Consider the following 20,200-nt stretch of genomic DNA (forward strand, 5'->3'; position numbering starts at 1 on the left):
TAAGTCTGAATGGAGCACATGACCCTGTTGCTTTTCTAGTGCTTGCTTGTGTCTGTGTGCACATGCATGTGTGAATATAATTTGCCTGGGTTAGCGTGAATGAGTGCCTTCTGTCTGCATGTAATCGTTTCACTCTGTGTGAATGAATAACCACTTTCATTACTATGACGATGTGCATTTGCCAATTTGAAGGCTTGGGTCCACCCTGCACCTCGCCCCCGAGCCCCACAGTGTCATCATAAATGCAGCAAAACCCCGCTAGATACAATAGATTTAAACGATGCATTGGTGTTGGGTTTGCCTAAGGTGACGTCTAACTTTATGAAGTTTAAAATGATACAGAAAAACACATGCAGGTTACAATTATACAAAACAGAGAAAAGTTTCAGTTGCATATTTAAACTAATTAGTTTTATGCTGTTTAGCTGCAGATAATAGAGCAAATGGTTCACTGATTCCCAAAATAGTTTCCTTTTTGGGAGTCAAGTGTGACCGGCTGTTTTTCAGCTCGGCCTGACTGCTAATGAAGGTGTTACCTTTTATGTAAACAGTTGCACAAGCGTAATTGTGCGCTGAAGAATGCGAGTGTGTTATCTGCGCTTGCATATAACCGCATATCAACGAGCTCTGCATGTGGCATGCTCCTTTGTGTTGTTCAACAACTCCCAGGGTGTGACATGCAGGGCTGGCACAGAGGTCCAGACTGTGTTTGTGGGTGCTTGTGGTTAACACACGTGTCCACAAATGCAAAGTAAAAAGGGCATTGGATAGAAACGAATGCTAGCCTAACAAGAAGTAATCACCAGCCAGAGTAATCTGTTGTTTAGCTAGCAGGAAAAACTCAATTGTGCTGAATCACAGCCCATGAAGTTTGCTCCATAAAAGGGTGTGAGGGAAGTAGTTTAGAGATGACTGTCAATATTTCTTTGGTTATGACAGAGTAGTAGTGCAGCAGAAAGAAAGAAAGGGGCTGAATGATAAAGATGCCCGAGTTCAGCATGTTTGTCTTAAACATGTGGACATTAAGGAAAGCCCAACGAGCCCGTTCAGCTGCCAGCCTGGCCCGTCAGCGACGCTCTCAGTGGCACATGAGAGATTTAAGAGATTTTAATCACACCCCAAGGGCATGCAAACAATCTTAGGAACTTAGCAACTGCAGATCTGAGGTTAAGTTTACAGATTTTCCAAACTACTAGGCAAGGATTAAGTCAAAGATGATAAGGTGCCTGGATTAGGGTCTTGAAACTTTATGTCTTGGGTTGCAAAACTGTGGTTTCGTGTTGCCTTGTGTGTTTAAATGCATCGCAGGCTTTCAAAATCTAAATGCTGTTTACCAAACTGTAAGAAGAGCAGCTGAATGGTCTTGTGTTGCTCTGTTCGTTGTGTATGCAGGATACCTTCCTTTGGAGCTGGGCACACAGGAGGGAAGGGGAGAGCTTCACCCTGTTCTCCCTGGCCAGCCCTCAGGAAAGCGGCTAGCCATGGATGACAACTCCTCACTGGGCAAAGTCAGCAGCTCCACTGAGTCCGTGGCCACCGTCACTAGTGAGGAGTTTGTTCTGGTGCAGTCCAGCTCTGCAGGCTCACCGCAGGGCTCCGAGGGAAAACCAAGACTCAAGGTCGGAACCGCATATGGATGCAATTTCATATTTAACCGATTTCTTTTTTTGGCTGCCTGGAAGCTGAGCACATTTGAGCATCATTGTCCTTCTGGTTTTACAAATCCGCTTTTTGCTGTGCCTGGGTTATCACCAGTTTGATTAGTTTTATCCCCACTCATCGGGACTGTTTATACCTGCATTTGTATGTAATTCTGTGGATGTCAGCTGATTAAATCCGTTAAAGACAGACCTCTTTGTTTGGTTTGTCACCTTTGCTCCACCCCGTTTTCATCTCTCCTTGTTCCTCTTTAAACTTTCACATTCTGTGTTGCTTCTTTCTCACTAAGATGTCTTGGAATGGGAGTGAACAGCTGGAAAAAGCTATGGAGGAGGTGTTGGATGATGATGATGAAGTGAAGGTGGAGAAGAGCAATGTGGAAAAGATGGAGAAGCACAAGGAACCAGAGAGCCGAGTCCTACAGACCCAGCCTGCAGGTACACATTCAGGTCTGTTTTTTCCATTCTCCCAGTCGCAAAGCATTGATATCAAGTTAAGTGTATAATATACTGTAACACTGATACTTGGACATTTCCAGTATTCTCCTGAAAGGTAACTTGTTTAATCAAAACGTACCAATGTCATTGTTACTGGATGGATGGTGTATACGGTCGTCATGTTCTGTAAAGCTTATCTTTATAACGTCGTGGGACAGTGATTATTATTTATTGCAGTGATGTGAACACACTCAGTGTTTGTTCGCTGTAAACGCTGCAGAACAAAAGAAGTAATGTTTCCACATTCTTGCTTTGAAAACATTAATTTGTGTGCTGCACACACACAGGTGTGTGTATTCATAGCTGCCTACCCTAACCATCAAACATGACTGCCTAACCTAACTGTAACCCTGACACAAAAAACACATTTTGAGTCTGAAAAATGTCTTCAAACTTGTGTTAGCAGAATTTTGTCCCCATAAGGGCTGTCGGCCCCACGAGCATGGTAAACCTCCAATTGTTGGTCCCCACAAAGATATGTAAACACACACATCCAGTTTTAATGATATCAGATTAGCAAGGCTGCTATCTGAACTCTGATGTTGCTTTAACCATGTGTGCATTAGCAAGGACATTTTGCTTTGTACATGGAGGAAAGAAAAACTTTCGTTAGTAAAGAAATGAATATTTATTAACCTTAAATATGCTCTCTTAAGGAGAGGTCAATGAGTACAGAAGTAAATCAAAGCAGAGATATCGACTTAGGTGACGTTTTATATATTTAGAAAGCTAAAATTATTATTATAAATATATATTTTGAACTTTCGGATGTTGCCACTTCTGAGACTTTGACCCTTGATACTGATACTTTGGTTCAACAAACACTCTGAAGCAGTGTTTACACTTCCAGCCATTAGCTGACAAAGGTCCTTGTTGGAACACAACGTCAGGCTGGTTTTTAACCTGCCAGCTCCGTGGTGAAAAGCTCACGGGACGGCAGTGATGTTTAAAGTGTGCAGATTATAGTGCAGAACATTCACGACTGCTGGGTTCCTCGTTCCCTTGGCTAAACCACACGGGATTATTTCCATGCTTTGGCATGTCTTGATGTTTTGGCAGCCAGTGAGTGCAGGGACCAACCGATGGGCCACATTAAACATCTTCACTGACACCCACCTTACACGTACAAAACAATATTCAGTCCCATAAATCCATACTTTGTTCTTATTGTTTCGTTCATTTTCCAAGCTGCCAGTGATTCTGAAGCAGTGTTGCTGCACAGCTGCAGAGGGAGCGAAGAGGAATTGGTTTGCATGATGTAGCATAAGAGCCACTCAGCAGTGGAAGTCCAGCTGCAGCTTGCATTGTTCTGCTTCCTGTTTGCAGAGTTTCAAAGTTCCGGGTTAAGTCCTTTTAGAGAAGAACCCCCCCCACCCCACAACTTCCTGTATCACTCTTCCTCACCTTCTTTTCATCTTTACTTCTTCTCAGTGTTTTTGTGGTTTCCTCTCTGCTATTTTTACATGCTAGTGAAACAGCTGTTATACTGACACGGGTCAACAGAAAAATAAACACCAAAAACCTTCATGTCTGTTCACAGAAGCATGTCCACCACCACAAAGCCCAACGGTCCTGGAGGAGGACAGTGTGCAGTTCAACAAGCTGTCCTACCTGGGTTGCACCTGGGTCAAAGCCCCTCGTAATGAGGCGGAGGCACAGAGGGCCATGGCCACCCTGCGAGCTGAAAGCGCCATCCCCATCCCCATCACGCTGCATGTCCCCTGTGGTCCTGAGGGCTCTGTCAGGTCAGCCAGACTGTACAGATAAGTGAGATGAAGTGAAACGTAGACCTAGTGATGAAACTCGTTAGAGGACGCTCCTGTTTATGTACATCACAGATGAATACATTTATAAGTCTGTGCTTTTACACTGAAAGTCTGAGAATGAATTGTGAATCTCCAGGGTTGTGGACCAGGCTACAGGCATAGAGATTGCCTCCTTCCCGATCTACAAGGTGCTGTTCTGTGCTCGAGGTCAAGAGGGCTCTGTGGAAGGTGACTGTTTTTCCTTCACCGAGAGTTACCGGAGCTCGGAGGACTTCCAGATTCATGTTTTCTCCTGCCACATCAAGGAGGCTGTGAGTTTTCTACTTCTTGTGACAAACTGCAGCATCAAACGTATTTTACTCCACAAAGACCCTCCTGTTGATGCAGCCAATGAAATAATTGATTAATTGACTGCTTTGAGCAGACACCAACATAATATTGTACCTTTACTGACTGACAGACAGACACTGACGCACTCTTCCTACAGCCTGCAAGGTTTTTGACCATTTCATGATATTCCATATTTTTGGGCTGCAAACTATGGCTGTCTTAGAACGGCTGTGAGATGTGTGGGTTGTCGTGTTGCAGTGATTTACCCACATAGTGTAACAAAATGGAAAAGTGAGCGCTGTACTCTTTAAAGAGAAGTGTGAATGTTGGGTTGTTGGACCTTTTGTGTTGTCCAGAAGCTGCAGACGAGGGTTTCGCGAGCAGCTTGGAGGTGGTTTGCATGTTCTACCTACACACAGACTCTAAAACAAGAACTTCACTGGACGACTGAAGGTTCAGCACATTTTTAGGGCTTTTGCAGCCGTGCAAGTTGAGAGGTGCTCTGAACAGGAAATCATGTTATTACAAATATTTTGTTTGTGTTTTGTATATGTGCTGTATTTTGATGTAAACATACCACGGAATTAGAAGTACTGACACTATTCAACCAGCTGAGGGCGCTGTTGTCTTTTTTTCTTGCTCGGCTCTTCATTTGTGTATACAGAGTTATTTATTTGATATCTGTAGCTGATCCATACGTGATCACTCATGCTGTCTTTTTAATCATCTTTACCTGCAAAGCTTCCTCCGTCACTGACCATCTTCTCTTGTCCTCGTCCATCCAGGTCAGTCGTATCTTGTACAGCTTCTCTACGGCCTTTCGGCGTTCTTCACGACCAGCAGACATCAGAGACACGACGCTGTCCAGTCCACCTGACGGTGATCTCTATACCTTCACTGTTACATTGGAGATCAAAGAGGATGATGGCAAAGGCAACTACAAGTACATGATCACACGTGCAGAAATACACCTGCATTTCTCCTCTCTTCATCACAGGACTGTCAGGATGACAGATGTTGGGAAAGATTTAATGTATTTTATCTGGTATTTTATCACCTGCAAAGAGCATAAAGCTGATAATCTTAAATCATCTTATTACACGTAGAGATCAATTTTCATTTTCATGCTGTCTTCTGGTTTCTGAGATGGGATGAAGTGAAGAGACTGAACGGAGGACTTGTAATGTTTTGTCAATCACGCTCAGATTATTATAATTTCCCCAGAGAAAAGATCAGGAAAATAAGTTTACAGATGGCACTAACATGAGCATTATTGCACATGCAGTCATCTGGACTTGTGTAGTAATTCATCCTTCTTGCTCCCTACAGCCCCGTGCCCAAGGACAGAGAAAAGTTCTACTTCAAGCTGAGACAGTCCGTCCAAAAGAAGGTCGTGGTTTCAGTCCAACAGATGTGTAACAAGGAGCTGGGCATCGAGAGGTGAGCAGCACCCCGCTGCACTTATTCCCCGATCTCCTTAAATGTAATCTTAGCCTTCAGCTTTTAGTCCACTGTCACTTCAGGATAAGTAACAGCATTACAGACTTTATGGAAGTCTTATTGGTTAAGCTCCAGTGTGAGGAGACGTCCTTAAATGGTCATATATGCTTGTCTGGGTCCTCCGGGGGACAGCGAGCAGCAGTCGGAGCTGTGCGCTGTTATAGTCAAAGCAGGCAGGAGTTACACAAATATTCAGTGCATGATAGAAAGTAGTTTCCTGTTCTAACTTTTCTTAATTCTGGCTGTTGGAGTTTGTTCTGGTGGTTGTTAATCATTGTTCACCAACACCATCTTACTGAGTTACTAAGCTTTAGCATTTCATACCGTGTAAAAGTGCAGTTTGACTCATTGAGCTGTTTGCGTCGCCCGGTTTCTTGCCCGTCTCGACTCTGCAGACTGAATGCAGGCTGCATCTGTGCAGCTCGCTGATATTGATTTGTGGATTGAACTTCCTGCGTCTTCCCTCCAGGTGTTTTGGGATGCTGCTGAGTCCAGGACAGAAAGTCTGCAACAGTGACATGCATCTACTAGAGATGGTGAGTAGCACAAACTCTAACTCGGCTCGCTGTGAAACCAGAAGATTGTTACAAGAAAATAATCCACCAGTTAATCCGTACGCAGGAATCGATGGGGAAGAGCTCTGACGGGAAGGCCTACATTATCACAGGAACTTGGAACCCCAACATGGCGGCCTTTCAACCACTGAATGAAGACACGCCTAAAGGTTATTACTCCTTTTCTTTCTTTTCTCCTTCTAGCTTGATGTGACCTGTTTTAGTTTGTAGAGGATAAAGTTTCAACACTGATCCGAGATACTTTATATGTTGCAAAGCCAACAACCGGGCTGCGTTTGCATTCTTGCCCTGAAAACGCCGCACAGCATAACAGCCCACGAGTACCTGTTTACTAGCCTTACAAACATGTGTATAAAATAAAAATACAAATGCAACATTACTGTCGGTGCGACTGCTAAAAGCTCAAGGTCACATTTGGGAAAGCGCTCGCACTGGAGTGGGTGTGATAATTGCCTTAATCCATTCTGTGCTGTGTGGAAGCTGGCCGTGTGACCTACGGCTTGGCATGTTTTACATGTGGACGCATAAACAAATTGTGTCGAGCATCAGAGGTAACTGAGCTTTGGACGCTCACAAGAAATCCAATTAAAAGCAGCTTTCTGACTTGTCCTGCAAGTGAAACCTGCAGGTTTTAATGCAAGTTGATGTTGATGGAGGTAGTGAAGCTGAGCTCTGTACAGCTGAGCATCAATCTAGCTCTGTGCTAATTTTTAGTGACGTGTGGAGCCCTGTGCCGACCCTTTAAAAAGACAGATTAGAGGAAAATCGTATTTGAAACGTCTCATTATCGTGCATTTTGTAACGGTGTGGAAGTCTCGGTGCACGTGAGGCTTATGGACTTCTTTTAATAACAATCTGTGCAGTCAGGAGACTTAATCAACCATAGCTCAACTTCCTGCTGTGACGCTACGTCTCTTGCCTCGTTGTCCTTTTGTCTCCAGAACAGAAACATTAAGTGATTTGTTCATTTGGAGCTTTTTGTTATGAAGATGTTGTTGCATAAATCGAAACATCAGTTTAGAAGTGGTTGGTTAAGCTTTGGGTTTAGTTAGTAGTGTAAACTTTTCACTGAACAGTTGAACTTGCAGACATGTTGGGAACTTGGAGTGCTTATCCACCAGGGGGTGTGGCCTCCCTGCAGGATGTGTGGATTGTCTGCCTCACAGTAGAGCCCAGCACATGTGCATGTCTGGATTCATTGAGTGAGATTTGACTGAAGTTGCTGTTGTCTGTTTTCTGGGAAAGGGGAGCTGATGTGACGTTCCTGGTTTACCATTTAAAAACAATGAGAACACACCGATGCGCTGAATGCTTTGAAAGCTGAGCTATAGCTGACCGCCTTAAATGTCACCTGCAACTCTGCAGCTGTAACAAAGAAAGAGACGGCACCAGTGTCTCATCATGCTTGCTTTTCCTGCAGATAAACAGGTCTTTATGACGGTGGCGGTGGACCTGGTGGTGACCGAAGTGGTGGAGCCAGTTCGCTTCCTGTTGGAAACTGTAGTCAGGGTCTATCCGTCAAACGAGCGCTTCTGGTACTTCAGCCGCAAGACCTTCAGTGAGACTTTCTACCTCAGACTCCGACAGGTATCTTTACTGAAACTTACAAAACCTCCCACATGTGCTTGTTTCCTTATAACAGGAGAGTGTGTAGATGACGTCAAAGCTTATCTGACAGACCGACTGTAAAATGTCAACGGACTGCTTCTTGTATGGCACTTTTCTACACAGGCACTCAAAACACTTCATACAGGCACTTTTTTTTTTTTTTTACACTTTAGTGTTTTCTGTTGAGCATTAATAATCTGATTACTTCAGTATCTTGCCCAAGGTTACTCTGGCATGCAGACTGGAGCAGCCAGGGATCAAACCACCAACCTTCCAATCAGTAGATGATCTGCTCTCCCTCCTGAGCTACAGCCGCTCCGTAACATGAGACGTGGGTTTGTTTGATCGGATACTTTAAGGGCAGTATGTAATAGTTGGATTAGGTGGCTGAACGACATTCAAGATGAGATTTTATTATTATCCTTTTGTATTAGACACATTATTTACATTATTTTATGCACTTAGAATTTCAAATAATGTCCCAGTTTGAGTGGATGGCAGCTCGGGGGGTGAGTGGAGGTGGTCAGACTGAGGGGAAAAACGCACCTTCACTGATCAAATAAGCTAAAGGTCTGTGTTATAATGGTACTAATGTTTCATCTGCTAACTCTTTCCACTTGAACAGCTCCCAGTTTTCCTCCACGTGTAGTCTTCCTGTCTTATTAATAACTGCGTGACTATAACGAACATCAGAGTTTAAGTGTCGGATCTCTCCGTGCTGTAAAATTATACAGTAGACTGTGATATGTAGCGCGTGTCTGGATACACTGTCAACCTTCTCAATGCTGAATTAACAGCAACTTTGCCAAGTTTCATCTCATTTGATCTTATTGCAACTAAGGAACAGAACCATGGTTTGTTGGTGCCATCGCTGATTAAAGATGAGCTGCACGCTTCCTGTGTGAGGTGTTGGGGAATGTTTCAGACATTTTTGCCCTCTGGAATTCCCAATGACATTTCTTTGTTTAAAAAAAAGTGCATCTTCACGCACCTCCCGCCCACAAAGGCGCTCCCGTCTGAGCGTTTGCTGCAGTTAAGCTGCAAGCTTCTGCTCCCTTGTTAAAAAGCGGATCACTTTTAGTGGGCCGTGGGGAGCTGGCGAAGCAGCGGAGTGTGGGGAAGGCTGGGATTGTGGGAGCTAAGCAGAGACTGTCTCATTATGTGCACGTGGGTAATTAACAGCAGCGGTTTGACTCGTCTGCCTGATTGCCTCTCTAGTTATCTCCTCAGTAAATGGAAGAGTGTTGGACTGGTGCTGTGGTTAAGAACTAATTAAAAGATAATATTGTGTGGAGGCTTTTGCACAAGATGGCAATCAGAGGTGACAGACATGCATATAAAATATGCAGTCCTATTGTCATGTTTTTGCCAAGAAAATTGAGCATCTGAAACACCAAAGAGTCAGTTCCTGTGTGTGCTTTACTAAAACAACAGGCAGCAAACCATCGTGCTGTAGGCTGGATGATTGGGCCGAATCCAAGATTAGTTCAAGATTGAGTTCCATGAATGAGTCCATACTAGACTTTAAAATTTATACAATTTCTTTTCCTCCCCGAAAGCAATAATAACAATTTACAGCAGTTAAACGATCAGCAGAGAGCGCATGTAAACGTTACAGTAGAATGCAAACAGGTTTGGGTCAGAATTTGCGTGAAACTTGGACATGGAGGGGTGCTGGTGCATTGATCCACTGCTGTGGAAGTCAAACAGTAAAAAACATTTGTGTCTACATCTTTAAAAAAAAATCAGCATCAGAGGTTTGTAATTGTAATTGTGCAGGTCCTGTGGCCAAGTGAAGGTGAACTGGAAGTTTTTGGGGAAACCTTTCACTTCCTAAATTCAGTTAAAGTCCTGGAAGTAAAAATCAGATCCGTTTTAAATGGATGGCTCCTAAACCAAGATAAGGATCCTAACACACATTAAAAATCTACAATGATTGACTTTACTGAAGATTTTGCCACAGACCTCGATCCAGTAACTGGACCTCCGTATAGTCCTTCAGAACCAGAACCCTTTGGCAGGAAGATGGGTAGTTAAAGAATCATTAGTAAAGTACTCGCTGTGCAGTGTATGGAAGTTTCCGCCACAAAAGGATCCATAACTCGAAATTTCAAGTTAATAAATCGAAATTTCGAGTTAGCGCTGCCAATCAGTAATCTACGTGACTGACGTCATTTCCTCGTTACCTGGAAGCTGAAGCCATCAGCTACAAATGCTACAGCTAAGCTACCGGTATTACATCCAGTCATGAATGCACAGATTGCTGAGTGTTTTCAGCCTGGCTTCAAAAATGATCCTTGTGTTATTAGCAGAATCACACGGCGTTACAGCCAACGCACTCTCGAAAGAGCCAGTTTGTTGCGACCCGGTTTTGAGTGCGCGTTCCTCTGCGCCATGTGCTTCCGGGTAACAAGAAAGTGACCTCATTCACGTAGATTAGTGATTGGCAGAGCGAACTCGAAATTTCGAGTTAAGTCGATTTTTTTTTTTTTTTTTTTTTAAATGAATTTATTTTATTTATTTTTTTTAGTGACATAAACGGGCTTCCATAGCAGTGTCCTCAAACGTTGTTCATTTATTTAAAAACTGTAAAACATGAAATTAAAATGATCTTGCTGAAAATATGAATGAAACATGATCTTTAATGTCCCGGACATTTTTTCTCCTTCATTGATGGAACTGTGGAGTGGGAGCACTCACGCTCGCATGGAAAAAATAAAGTGAGCCCGTAAAAGCTTTAGGTAGCCTTCAGAAAGTGTTGGGACTGTGAACAAAGAGACGATCAAAGCTCGTAGATGGTAAATGTAGCAAAGACTCTTTGCTATGTTTGCTACATTTGCACGGGACTGGTGCTTTCCTCACATCCTAACATTCAGCAAACAGTAACATTTGGCATGGAGATGTTCTTCCTTTATATATCAACAGTCTGGCTTAATCCCCGCTTTCATTATTTTCCTATAATCTCTTCCTGTTGGTGCTGTTTGTGCAGTGTGGCTTCTTTGGCCCAAATTTCACTTCAGATTTTATCATTGTTAATAATTTATCCTGTGGGGTTAACTATTCGCTGGCAGAGGCCAAAGCAAATTATCTTTCCTCGAGTTTTCTCTAAAAATAGGCCAGGCTTCATATTCTCTGCCAATTTGTGCTGTGAGTTGGTCATTAGACACCGTGTAAGTGGGCCGATCAATACAGCTCATTGATCCGTTCTACCAGGTGGTGGAGCGCGGCAGCGGCGCTCGAGTGAATGAACGGCCCAGAAATCAACATCAGCTGCTTGTGACACCGAAGGTCGAGCTGACGACGTCTTTGTTCTCTCTGCATTTCTTCAGTCTGTTATGATGCTTTTCTTTTTTCCAGGTGTCGTTAATGTTGTACTTTAGTAATAATTACACTCTAGATTTAACATAAATAATTGAACGTGTCATTTCTACAATTCTACAGTGTAGCACACATTTTGATACAGGAATCCCCCCCCCCCCCCTTTTTTTTTACACAACCTGACATTATTTGTCTGCGTGTTTACCCAGCAGGCACCAGAGAGGGGGGGTCAGAGTGACGCTATGTACGAGGTGGTGAGTCTCCAGAGGGAGATGGAAAGAAGCAATGAAGAAAAAGGACGCCTAGCATCACCCACTGAGGAAGAGGAGGCAGATGAAGGTACTGAGGTGTCTCTCTTTCGCTCTCTTTTTGGCTCTTTTGGCTTTAAATATTCGTTGGGCCATTCAAATGCAGTGTGAGACGTCTTTATTTCTCCTTCTGTCAATGACGGTGTGCTTTAACTCTTATTTAGAAAGCCGCCTCAAAACCACAAAAATGGAAAAAATGTGCCCTTTGTTGTTGAAGTCCTTCGACATGTTGGTGTAGCTGCACGTAACGATGTGTAAGTCCAAACTGACTTTTACCAGCCACACACTCGACGTGTTTCTGTGGCAGAGCCTTGTTCTTCAGTTTAATGTTTTATAATCATTTGCAAAGATGCATGGACATATTGCTGTATAATAATGATTTATATAGCGCTTTTCTAGGCACCCAAAGCGCTTTACAATGCCACTATTCATTCACTCTTACATTCACACACTGGTGGAGGCAGCTACAGGTGTAGCCACAGCTGCCCTGGGGCAGACTGAGAGGCGAGGCTGCCATATCGCGCCATCGGCCCCTCTGGCCAACACCAGTTGACAGGTAGGTGAAGATCTTGCCCAAGGACACAACGACTGAGACGGACAGAGCTGGGGATCGAACTGGCAACCTTCTGGTTACAAGATGAGCTTCCCAACCCCCTGAGCCGCGGTCTTCCAACGGAGCTGTGTGTGTTTGAAAGTGTTGATACGGGTCCTGTGGGGATGTGCGCGGCAAGCCACGTGATTCTTGTGATGCAACACATTTTATATACTCGTTACATTGAGACCAGTGGGAGGCAAAGATGCATTCTTTCTCCCTTCTTCTTCCTTCTGGCCATTGGACTGCAATAGACCAAGATGTCTTTGGGATACCTTGGCATCCACCAACACGTCTGAAGGACCCTGCCTGTGCAGATGATCAGCTCTGTTGGCTCACATCTGGAAGAACATGAAGACCAGGACATCAAGCTTGGGGCAAGAGGCGGCCAAAGTGGGCTTGGAGGTCAGCGGGAACAAGCGGGGTCATGTATTTAGTATTTTAGTATTTATTTATTTATTGTCATTGTCAGAGAACAATGAAATTGCATTTGGGGCTTCCGTACAACCCGTAAATAAAATAATGAAGAAAATAATAAATACCCCTTAAAACCCAAGTGTAAATATTTAACCCAGTGTGACTCCAGTGCAATAAGACAATCCTTAGCAACAACATGAGAACCTGACAAGTAAGTTCATTGCTATTAAGAAGTTGGATATGGTTATTGTCCGTGAGAGGGGGGCAGAGAGTTCAGGAGCCTCACAGCCTGTGGATACAGGCTGTTGGCCAGTCTGGATGTTCTGGCCTGTATAGACCTGTACCTTCTCCCTGAGGGCAGCAGATGGAAAAGGTGGCGCGCAGGGTGATGTTGGTCCCGCAGGATACTGTGCACCCTCCTCAGACAGCGAGTGGGGAAGATATTACTGATCTCTGGCAGACTTGTTCCAATAATTCTGCCAGCTTCCTTCACCACCCGCTGGAGTGCTTGCTGATCGGCCTTGGTGCAGCTGGGGAACCACACTAGAAATCCATACGTCAGAACGCTGCTGATGGCACAGTTGTAGAAGTTCAACATCAGAGATCTGGGAATGTGTGCGCTCCGCAGTCTCCTCAGGTAGTAGAGGCGCTGTTGGGCCTTCCGTACAACTGAGGTGATATGGTTGCCCCAGGACAGGTCCTCGGTCACAGTTACCCCCAAGAATTTAAAACTGCTCACCCTCTCCACCGCCTCACTGCCAATGAAGAGAGGCAGATGGTTGTTATGACCCCTCTTCCGGAAATCTACAATGATCTCCTTGGTCTTTTTGGTGTTTAAGACCAAGTTATTGTCGTGGCACCATGACTCTAGTTGTTGCACCTCTGTCCTATAGTTTGTCTCATCATTGTTGGATATAAGTCCGAGCACTGTAGTGTCATCTGCAAACTTAACAATGAGATTGGACGCGCAGGAGGAAATACAGTCATGGGTGAAGAGAGTGTATAGCAGAGGGCTCAGAACACACCCCTGAGGGGCACCGGTGTTGACCACAAGGGTGGAAGAGGTGTTCTTACCCACTCTGACACTCTGTCTACGGTTAGTGAGGAAGTCCACAATCCAGTTGCACAGAGAGGAGTTAAGTCCCAGTTGGTGGAGTTTGGGACGGAGTTTGTATGGCCGGATGGTATTAAAAGCCGAGCTGTAGTCTACAAAGAGGAGCCGTGCATAGGTGTTCCTGTGTTCCAGGTGCTCCAGTAATGTGTGCAGCACTGTGGCGATCGCATCCTCGGTTGACCGGTTCTCCCTGTATGCAAACTGGTGCGAGTCCAGGGATGGTGGAAAAGCAGCTCTGATGTGTTTAATGACCAGTCTCTCCAGGCATTTGGCGGGAATGGGGGTGAGTGCCACAGGTCTGAAATCGTTCAGACATGTGACATTTGACTGTTTTGGGATGGGAACGATGGTTGCTGCTTTGAAACAGGATGGTACCAGTGAACAGGACAACGAGGTGTTATATATAGAGGTGAAGACGTCCGCCAGGTCCGCAGCACAGTCTTTTAGCACCCGGCCCAGCACTCCGCCCGGCCGCCTTCCATGAGGATCAGTGACGCCGTTATTCACCCACCTCGGCCGCAACCTTGCAAGCGCGCAGATGCTGATCATGACATAGTGTGTCAGATCGTGAAAGCAGGTGCGGTCTTCCAGCAGCTTCGGCTCATCTGGTTGACCCCAAACATCGATCTGGGGAAGAAGATTCGTCTGCTCGTTATACCTACCGCGATCTACGCTTGTGAGACGCGGAAACAATCAGCCAAAATCGCCAAAAGATCCCCAGCAGATCCTGTGCGTCTCTTACCGGGACCGTGTCACCAATGAAGAAGTCCGCCGCACTGCCACGCGTCCTCTCTATGACAGTGTGACTGAGCGGCGTGTGTGCTTTGGAGGTCACATTCTACGCCAACTCCAGAATAATGACAAGATGCTGCAGGTGCAAACTGTCTGAATCCAGTGGCTGCTGTCCTGCGTGTTGATTAAACTGTTGACTCTTTGCTGCATCTAAACACGACGGCTTTAGATGATATGCCAGAGCACACTGACTTTTTCACCATCAGTAACTGCAGCGCTGCCAGAGAAATGGAGGCGAAACATTAATGACACCAACACTGGCTGTTAGACCCAGTGGTCCTCAAACATGACCCAGTTTCAGTTCACTAATATAAACAGGACTCTCATTTCCACCTGAGCGCTGTTGGTGCAAGTGTCGCAATTTAGACCACGCACATCATGTCGGTGCTGATTTGGAAAATGACACGAGCTCGCATGTGCAAATATACCCCGTCCACACATTCTGATGTAGTTTCTGAAGTACTCTTACTTCTTTGCAGCCGCAATTTATTCAAATAAAGATCATGTCAATGAATTACTACATGAAATTTTAGTTGTCATAAAGCTTGATGTGACTGTAACCGTTTGTTAAAAATAACAAGAATATTAAGAAATGGTTAAAAAAAATGGATACAGAGAGATGTGTGTGTGCGTGTCTGTGTGTGTGCGTGTCTGTGTGTGTGCGTGTCTGTGTGTGTGCGTGTCTGTGTGTGTGCATATAACATTTGGCCTGCTTTAAAAAGTCATAGGTTAACTGTGTTGCTGACCCAACTTCATTCTCAGCCTATATTTACACACATGTTTAAACAACAGCTGCTCCGTTAAATCCGTTTGATTTTTAGCTGCAAACAGGAAACGGGACCATTCGCCTTCAAAGTTGTGATTGCAGTGTTGAAGTTTCACTGTAGCTCAGCGTATGTTGAGGATGTTTGCAGACAAGTCGGCCTTTTTCATGCAGGCCGCTTGAAGGTGCGAGCTTTCACTGGAGGTTTTCGGTGCACCCTCTTTGTGACCAATTTCACCAGGTCGCAACCTCCAGCGGTCACTCAGCCGACCTTTGACCCAGCAACGGTGGCACAATGCACCAGGTTACAGAAACCAAGAGATGCATAACTGGCTGAAATTGCACCAAAGCGGCGAATATGATGTCGCTTTGTTGTACGACACTTCACCAGGGTGAGAACGGCCAGCATCTTCATCGTGCTCCTTTTAGTAATGTAGCAGATGCTCGGCAGCAACGGTAACTCATGGCTCTGCATTGCTTTGGAAAGAGCACTCTACTGTAGATGCAGATCATGGATCTGGTCTCACTCCTTACACTCCCACTAATCTCTCGAGTTTACATGTCAGTAGGTTCCATCTGCACGGCAAACCAAAAATGTTTTAATGTAATACAGTTTTATGTGATTTTACTCTCCCACTGAAGTAAAATCTAAGCTTCTAAATTAAATCAACTTCTAAACACTTCAGAGCTGCCATAAAACATGACTTGATCTCATCGTCTCCGTCCTCTCTGCTGCTGATGTAAACGCTTCTCTACTTTTTCTCTCCCCTCCTTGAACAGAAGACAAAAATTGTATTTCCTGTGTCTGTCTGCCGACTCGTTGAAGCCACCCTGGCATCTGGTGCTGTGAGAGCCTTTGAAAGGGCCTTTTTTATATAACGCCCGCTTCTCCCCCAGAGCTGAAAATTGGAGGTGCTCGGGGCCGTGGAGGTGGAGGCCAGCCCCATTGTGTGCAGAAATGAATACAGTCGGGTGTAGATGCCACTGCTGTGTGCCAACACGCTCCGTTCACGTGGACGCCCCCACAGCCCTCGCTACAATGTGGACAATGGCCCCAAAGCTGATGTGCTTTTCTTTCACATCATACTTTGTCTGTGCATCCGTGTGTGTTGTTTTTATCATACAATCACTTCCCATTTTTATACATGTTCCTTTGGTTTATCACAGAGGCTTGATTTGTTCACTGCACTGCTGTCATGTTAGATTTGTAGTTCATTAGAGTAAAAGATGGAGTTTAAAACGTCTTCATGCCGTTAACTGGAAATTTCTGCTTGCTTTAACATAGACAAACCAATCCATTAGTGCTTTCAACATGACATGAATCCCACAGTCAGTGTGCAGCCCCTTCTGCAGATTTAAAGGTAAAGGTAATGGCCTTCGTCTTCAGTTTCTTTTTATTTTTTATCAGCGAGTGCGCCGGCAGTTGGAATGCATTTGCGCTTCCTGGCCTTGGAAAATCTGAGGACAGAGGTAGCTGCTTTGTGCTGCGTCTGAGCCATTTGAAAGGACTCATCAAGCATTTATAAAGACCTGAAAAGCTTCTGCTAAAGGCTTTGAGGACATATAGGAGCAGCGGTGCAGTCAGTGTAGTGGCTGCACGCTCTGGAAGAAAATGTCAGCCTGACACTTACCCTGTCCGGCGTCAGGCCTGCCAAAGCATCCTGTTATTTTCATCTCTGTGATATCATGAAGGAAACTATGACAGGTCTTAATTTTTGGACACACAGTGGGACTCATCATCATTAAGTTGATAAGTTTTGTTTGGTTCAACGTTAATTTTACCTTTTTTAAAAAATTATTTTCTTGTTAAGGCAACAGCATTTTTCTTTTGCGGTTTTTAGTTTTGTCCTCTCGTTTTGTTTCTAGTTCCCCTTTAAACAATATAAAACTGTAGGAATAATCATGAAGGTCCATAATGAAGTAAGGCGCCCTCTAGTGCGTGCATCTGTCAGCATCTGTTTCTGTGCAGCATAGTCACTGACGCCACGTCCGTATCACAACATGCAGTGTGGATCTGTGCGTTTGCTCTCGTGGGTGCTTTCTGTGTGGGGATCAGTTCCTCTCTCCAGCAGCAGAGCAGGCCAGACAGTCAATTAGTGCTTCTGCATCTAAACACAAGTGGTTCGCAGTGCTGATTGCCTCTTGTCTGCCTCACGAACCATCAGGCAGAAGAACGGCAATAATGGAAGGTGTAGGCGCTGCACAGGCACTCCTTCCTCCATTTAAACTGTGAGATCGATATTAACAGGTTTGAAAATGTGCATTGCGTATCAGAGTAGCTTAATATGGATTTATTAGTTGGGTGCAGATATCGGAAAGAATATCTTATCTGCCTGGCTCTTGCACAGCAGTCACAGAAACGGTCACAGCTCTCCTGGTAGGTGGCAAAATGCTCGAATGCAAACTGTCGTGCTCCCTCTGTGTTTATTAAGTGCTGAGTGACTGAAAGGACGACACATTCAGCTTTACCTGGAGTTAAAGGTCAAGATGTTTGTCTCTCTAACTGCATGCTCAGGTATACAAGGGTATACGTGCTCCTAACACACATTAATATTGCTTTACTAGCTCATCGGTGCGACTGTAGTGAAGTGAGATGAACCTAACTCTGGGTACGACTGTTTGCGATCCTCCTCGACTTCTCAGTTGATTGCAACTCTCATTACTTTCTTTCTGTATGTTACACGTTAACGTGACCCGTGGATTGCGATGGATCGTGAACCTCTACATCACCGGCGTCCTGTTCTGTGTCTTGCAGATAGCGACAGTGAAATTTCCAGTGGAACCGGCGACGTTTCCAAAGACTGTCCTGAGAAAATCCTCGAGTCCTGGGGAGGAATCCTCAATAGATGGTGAGGCAAAATGTGAACACACTGAGACCGAATGACAAAATACGTGCAGTGGCACTAAGCAGTGGAAGAAATGCACCATAGCGATCACAGTATCCACAATTCAACTGACCCAGCATGACAATAGCTGGGTGGCAGTCTGCTTTAGCTGAGGGCTCCTTCCATAGCAATGAACCTTCATCTGTAGCTTGACTCGTGCTAAGATTGTGATGCAGGTTAAAGAAAACTCTCGATGATTGAAAAATGGGTAAAACTAAAGGAAATTGGCAGTTTAGGCTCATGTTAAATCCCAGTTTTTATTGATTTTAAAACGTTAAGCTTGATTCGTACAGCCAAGTGTTTCCAGCTGGACTGACTGTAGCTTTTAGTTGTTTGGTCAGATATTAACCAAAGTGCAGAACATTTAGAATCGTTCGCACCTCCTTAAAATCAGAAAAGTCGGCTCCACTTTGCCTCATACACGGTGTGATTTCCACTACAGCACCTTGACTGTTTTATGATCCCAGTTCTTATGGATTACCTACTCGAACTGCAGCTGAGACATTTTAATGAATTACCCTCGTCTTTGTCCCCACTCCAGATGGAGCGAGCTAAAGCGCGGCGCCTAATAGAACGGCCAGTTTAAAAAACAAAGTTTTTATTTGTTACTTCTTTAATTAATGTGTTGCAACAAAAAGCGTTTGTTACAGTAACTGCTGCTGATAAATTCAGCTTCAGACGCAGTCGTTAGAAAGAATAAGAGACGCTTGGTGCCGTTTTCCTTTCAGCTGCACCGACATCATGAAGTGAGTTTTGTTGGGGAAGTGCATTCATATGCCTTCAATGAATGTGTCATGAGAATATTTCATGCATCATTAAAAAGAGATGACAGTGTATTTTTCTAAAGGAGGATTTTTTGTTTTTTTGGGAGCGTGGCACTGATGTGCATCAGCAGTGGTGCACTTTCTGCTGTTAGTGAAATAGTTTCATGACACTCGATCACTGCTGTAATAAAGCAATACATCAGTAAACTGAGTGAAGCTGAGTTAATGTTGTTGTATCTTTATCATTAAGATTTACACTTCAGAAGGTGCGAAATTAAAGCTCCTGTCTTGTCACAGCAAAGAAGTGATTGTCAAAGAGCTGCACGTAAAGTCAAGTGGCTGAATCGACATTGTAAAATAATGTGTGTGTGTGTGTGTGTGTGTGTGTACATCAGGCATGGGAACCTGTCCACTCGCCCGAAAGGTTTGTCCTCATTGGTCCGCAGCGGCATTCCTGAGCCACTCAGAGCTGAAGTCTGGCAGCTGCTGGCTGGTTGCCACGACAACCATGACCTGCTTGAGCACTACCGCATCCTCATCACCAAGGTAAACGCACGCGCACAGCAGGGATGGACAGCTGCTAATAAGAGTGCATTTCTAAAAGAAACACTGACGTAAGACTTTTCTACCACATCCTCACCTGAGGGCCGGCGAGGCGGCAACAAATCCACGGTTTTCATTATATTTGACCCTAAGATCTGTTGTCGGCACATTCCTCCTGTGAATATGAACCGTGAGAGTGTTTTCTTTGTGTCGATGTTGTGCTTCCACGCTTTTAGCTGTAGCTGCCATTTTTGCCGTGCTTAAGTGAAAACCAGACGGCGGGTGTGAATTGTTACGAGATCTCGTCACTGCGATGAGAGTGAATGAGGAAATGTGTTTCTGTACTGCGTACAAATCTGCGTCTCACCAACGCTTTTGTTACAGCTGTTCCTCTGAACTGTGTGTCAAATCGGAGAAGGCTGTAATTTAGCGGTGACATTTAAAGGCACGCGGCGCCGTCTCGGGACTGTGACGGCTCGTGCTGCCCTTTGGCCTCCCACGGAGCAGGAATTCAAAGTGAATTTTTGGACCTGTAGTATTTAACTATTGCTTGTTGTTCTGGCTGCGTTCAGGTATAGCACACGGGCTTGCACAAAACTTTTAGCCGCAGTGTCACACTGGAGGAACGGCTCTCCAGGCTCTCTGAAGGTCCTGTTTCATAATGTGCCATTTAACTGTGGCTTTATTTATATACTTCTGTTATAGTTTCATCTGATCTTTCTTAACTTCTTATAAACGAGTAAGTCGAGCGCCCAACTGTACCTAAATG

The 20,200-nt window shown here is 44.6% G+C and overlaps 1 protein-coding gene across 2 annotated transcripts in view; it reads left to right on the top strand.

Annotated features, from left to right (window-relative positions):
* rabgap1l (RAB GTPase activating protein 1-like) overlaps positions 1-20,200 on the top strand; it is a 93,759-nt gene that overhangs the window by 3,686 nt on the left and 69,873 nt on the right. Inside the window, exons 2-13 of one of the 2 annotated variants that reach the window (XM_082510367.1) lie at positions 1,393-1,619; positions 1,949-2,108; positions 3,697-3,901; positions 4,059-4,233; positions 5,038-5,195; positions 5,582-5,692; positions 6,222-6,288; positions 6,374-6,476; positions 7,748-7,914; positions 11,463-11,592; positions 17,995-18,088; positions 19,284-19,434. In XM_082510367.1, the coding sequence (XP_082366493.1) occupies positions 1,482-1,619; positions 1,949-2,108; positions 3,697-3,901; positions 4,059-4,233; positions 5,038-5,195; positions 5,582-5,692; positions 6,222-6,288; positions 6,374-6,476; positions 7,748-7,914; positions 11,463-11,592; positions 17,995-18,088; positions 19,284-19,434 (1,659 nt within the window). In that variant the 5' untranslated portion in view covers positions 1,393-1,481. The remainder of the gene's footprint in view (positions 1-1,392; positions 1,620-1,948; positions 2,109-3,696; positions 3,902-4,058; positions 4,234-5,037; positions 5,196-5,581; positions 5,693-6,221; positions 6,289-6,373; positions 6,477-7,747; positions 7,915-11,462; positions 11,593-17,994; positions 18,089-19,283; positions 19,435-20,200) is intronic. The other variant, XM_082510368.1, reaches the window with a different exon arrangement.

The sequence above is a fragment of the Aulonocara stuartgranti genome (genome assembly GCF_965226115.1).
Source record: "Aulonocara stuartgranti genome assembly, chromosome: 17".
NCBI lineage: Eukaryota > Metazoa > Chordata > Actinopteri > Cichliformes > Cichlidae > Aulonocara > Aulonocara stuartgranti.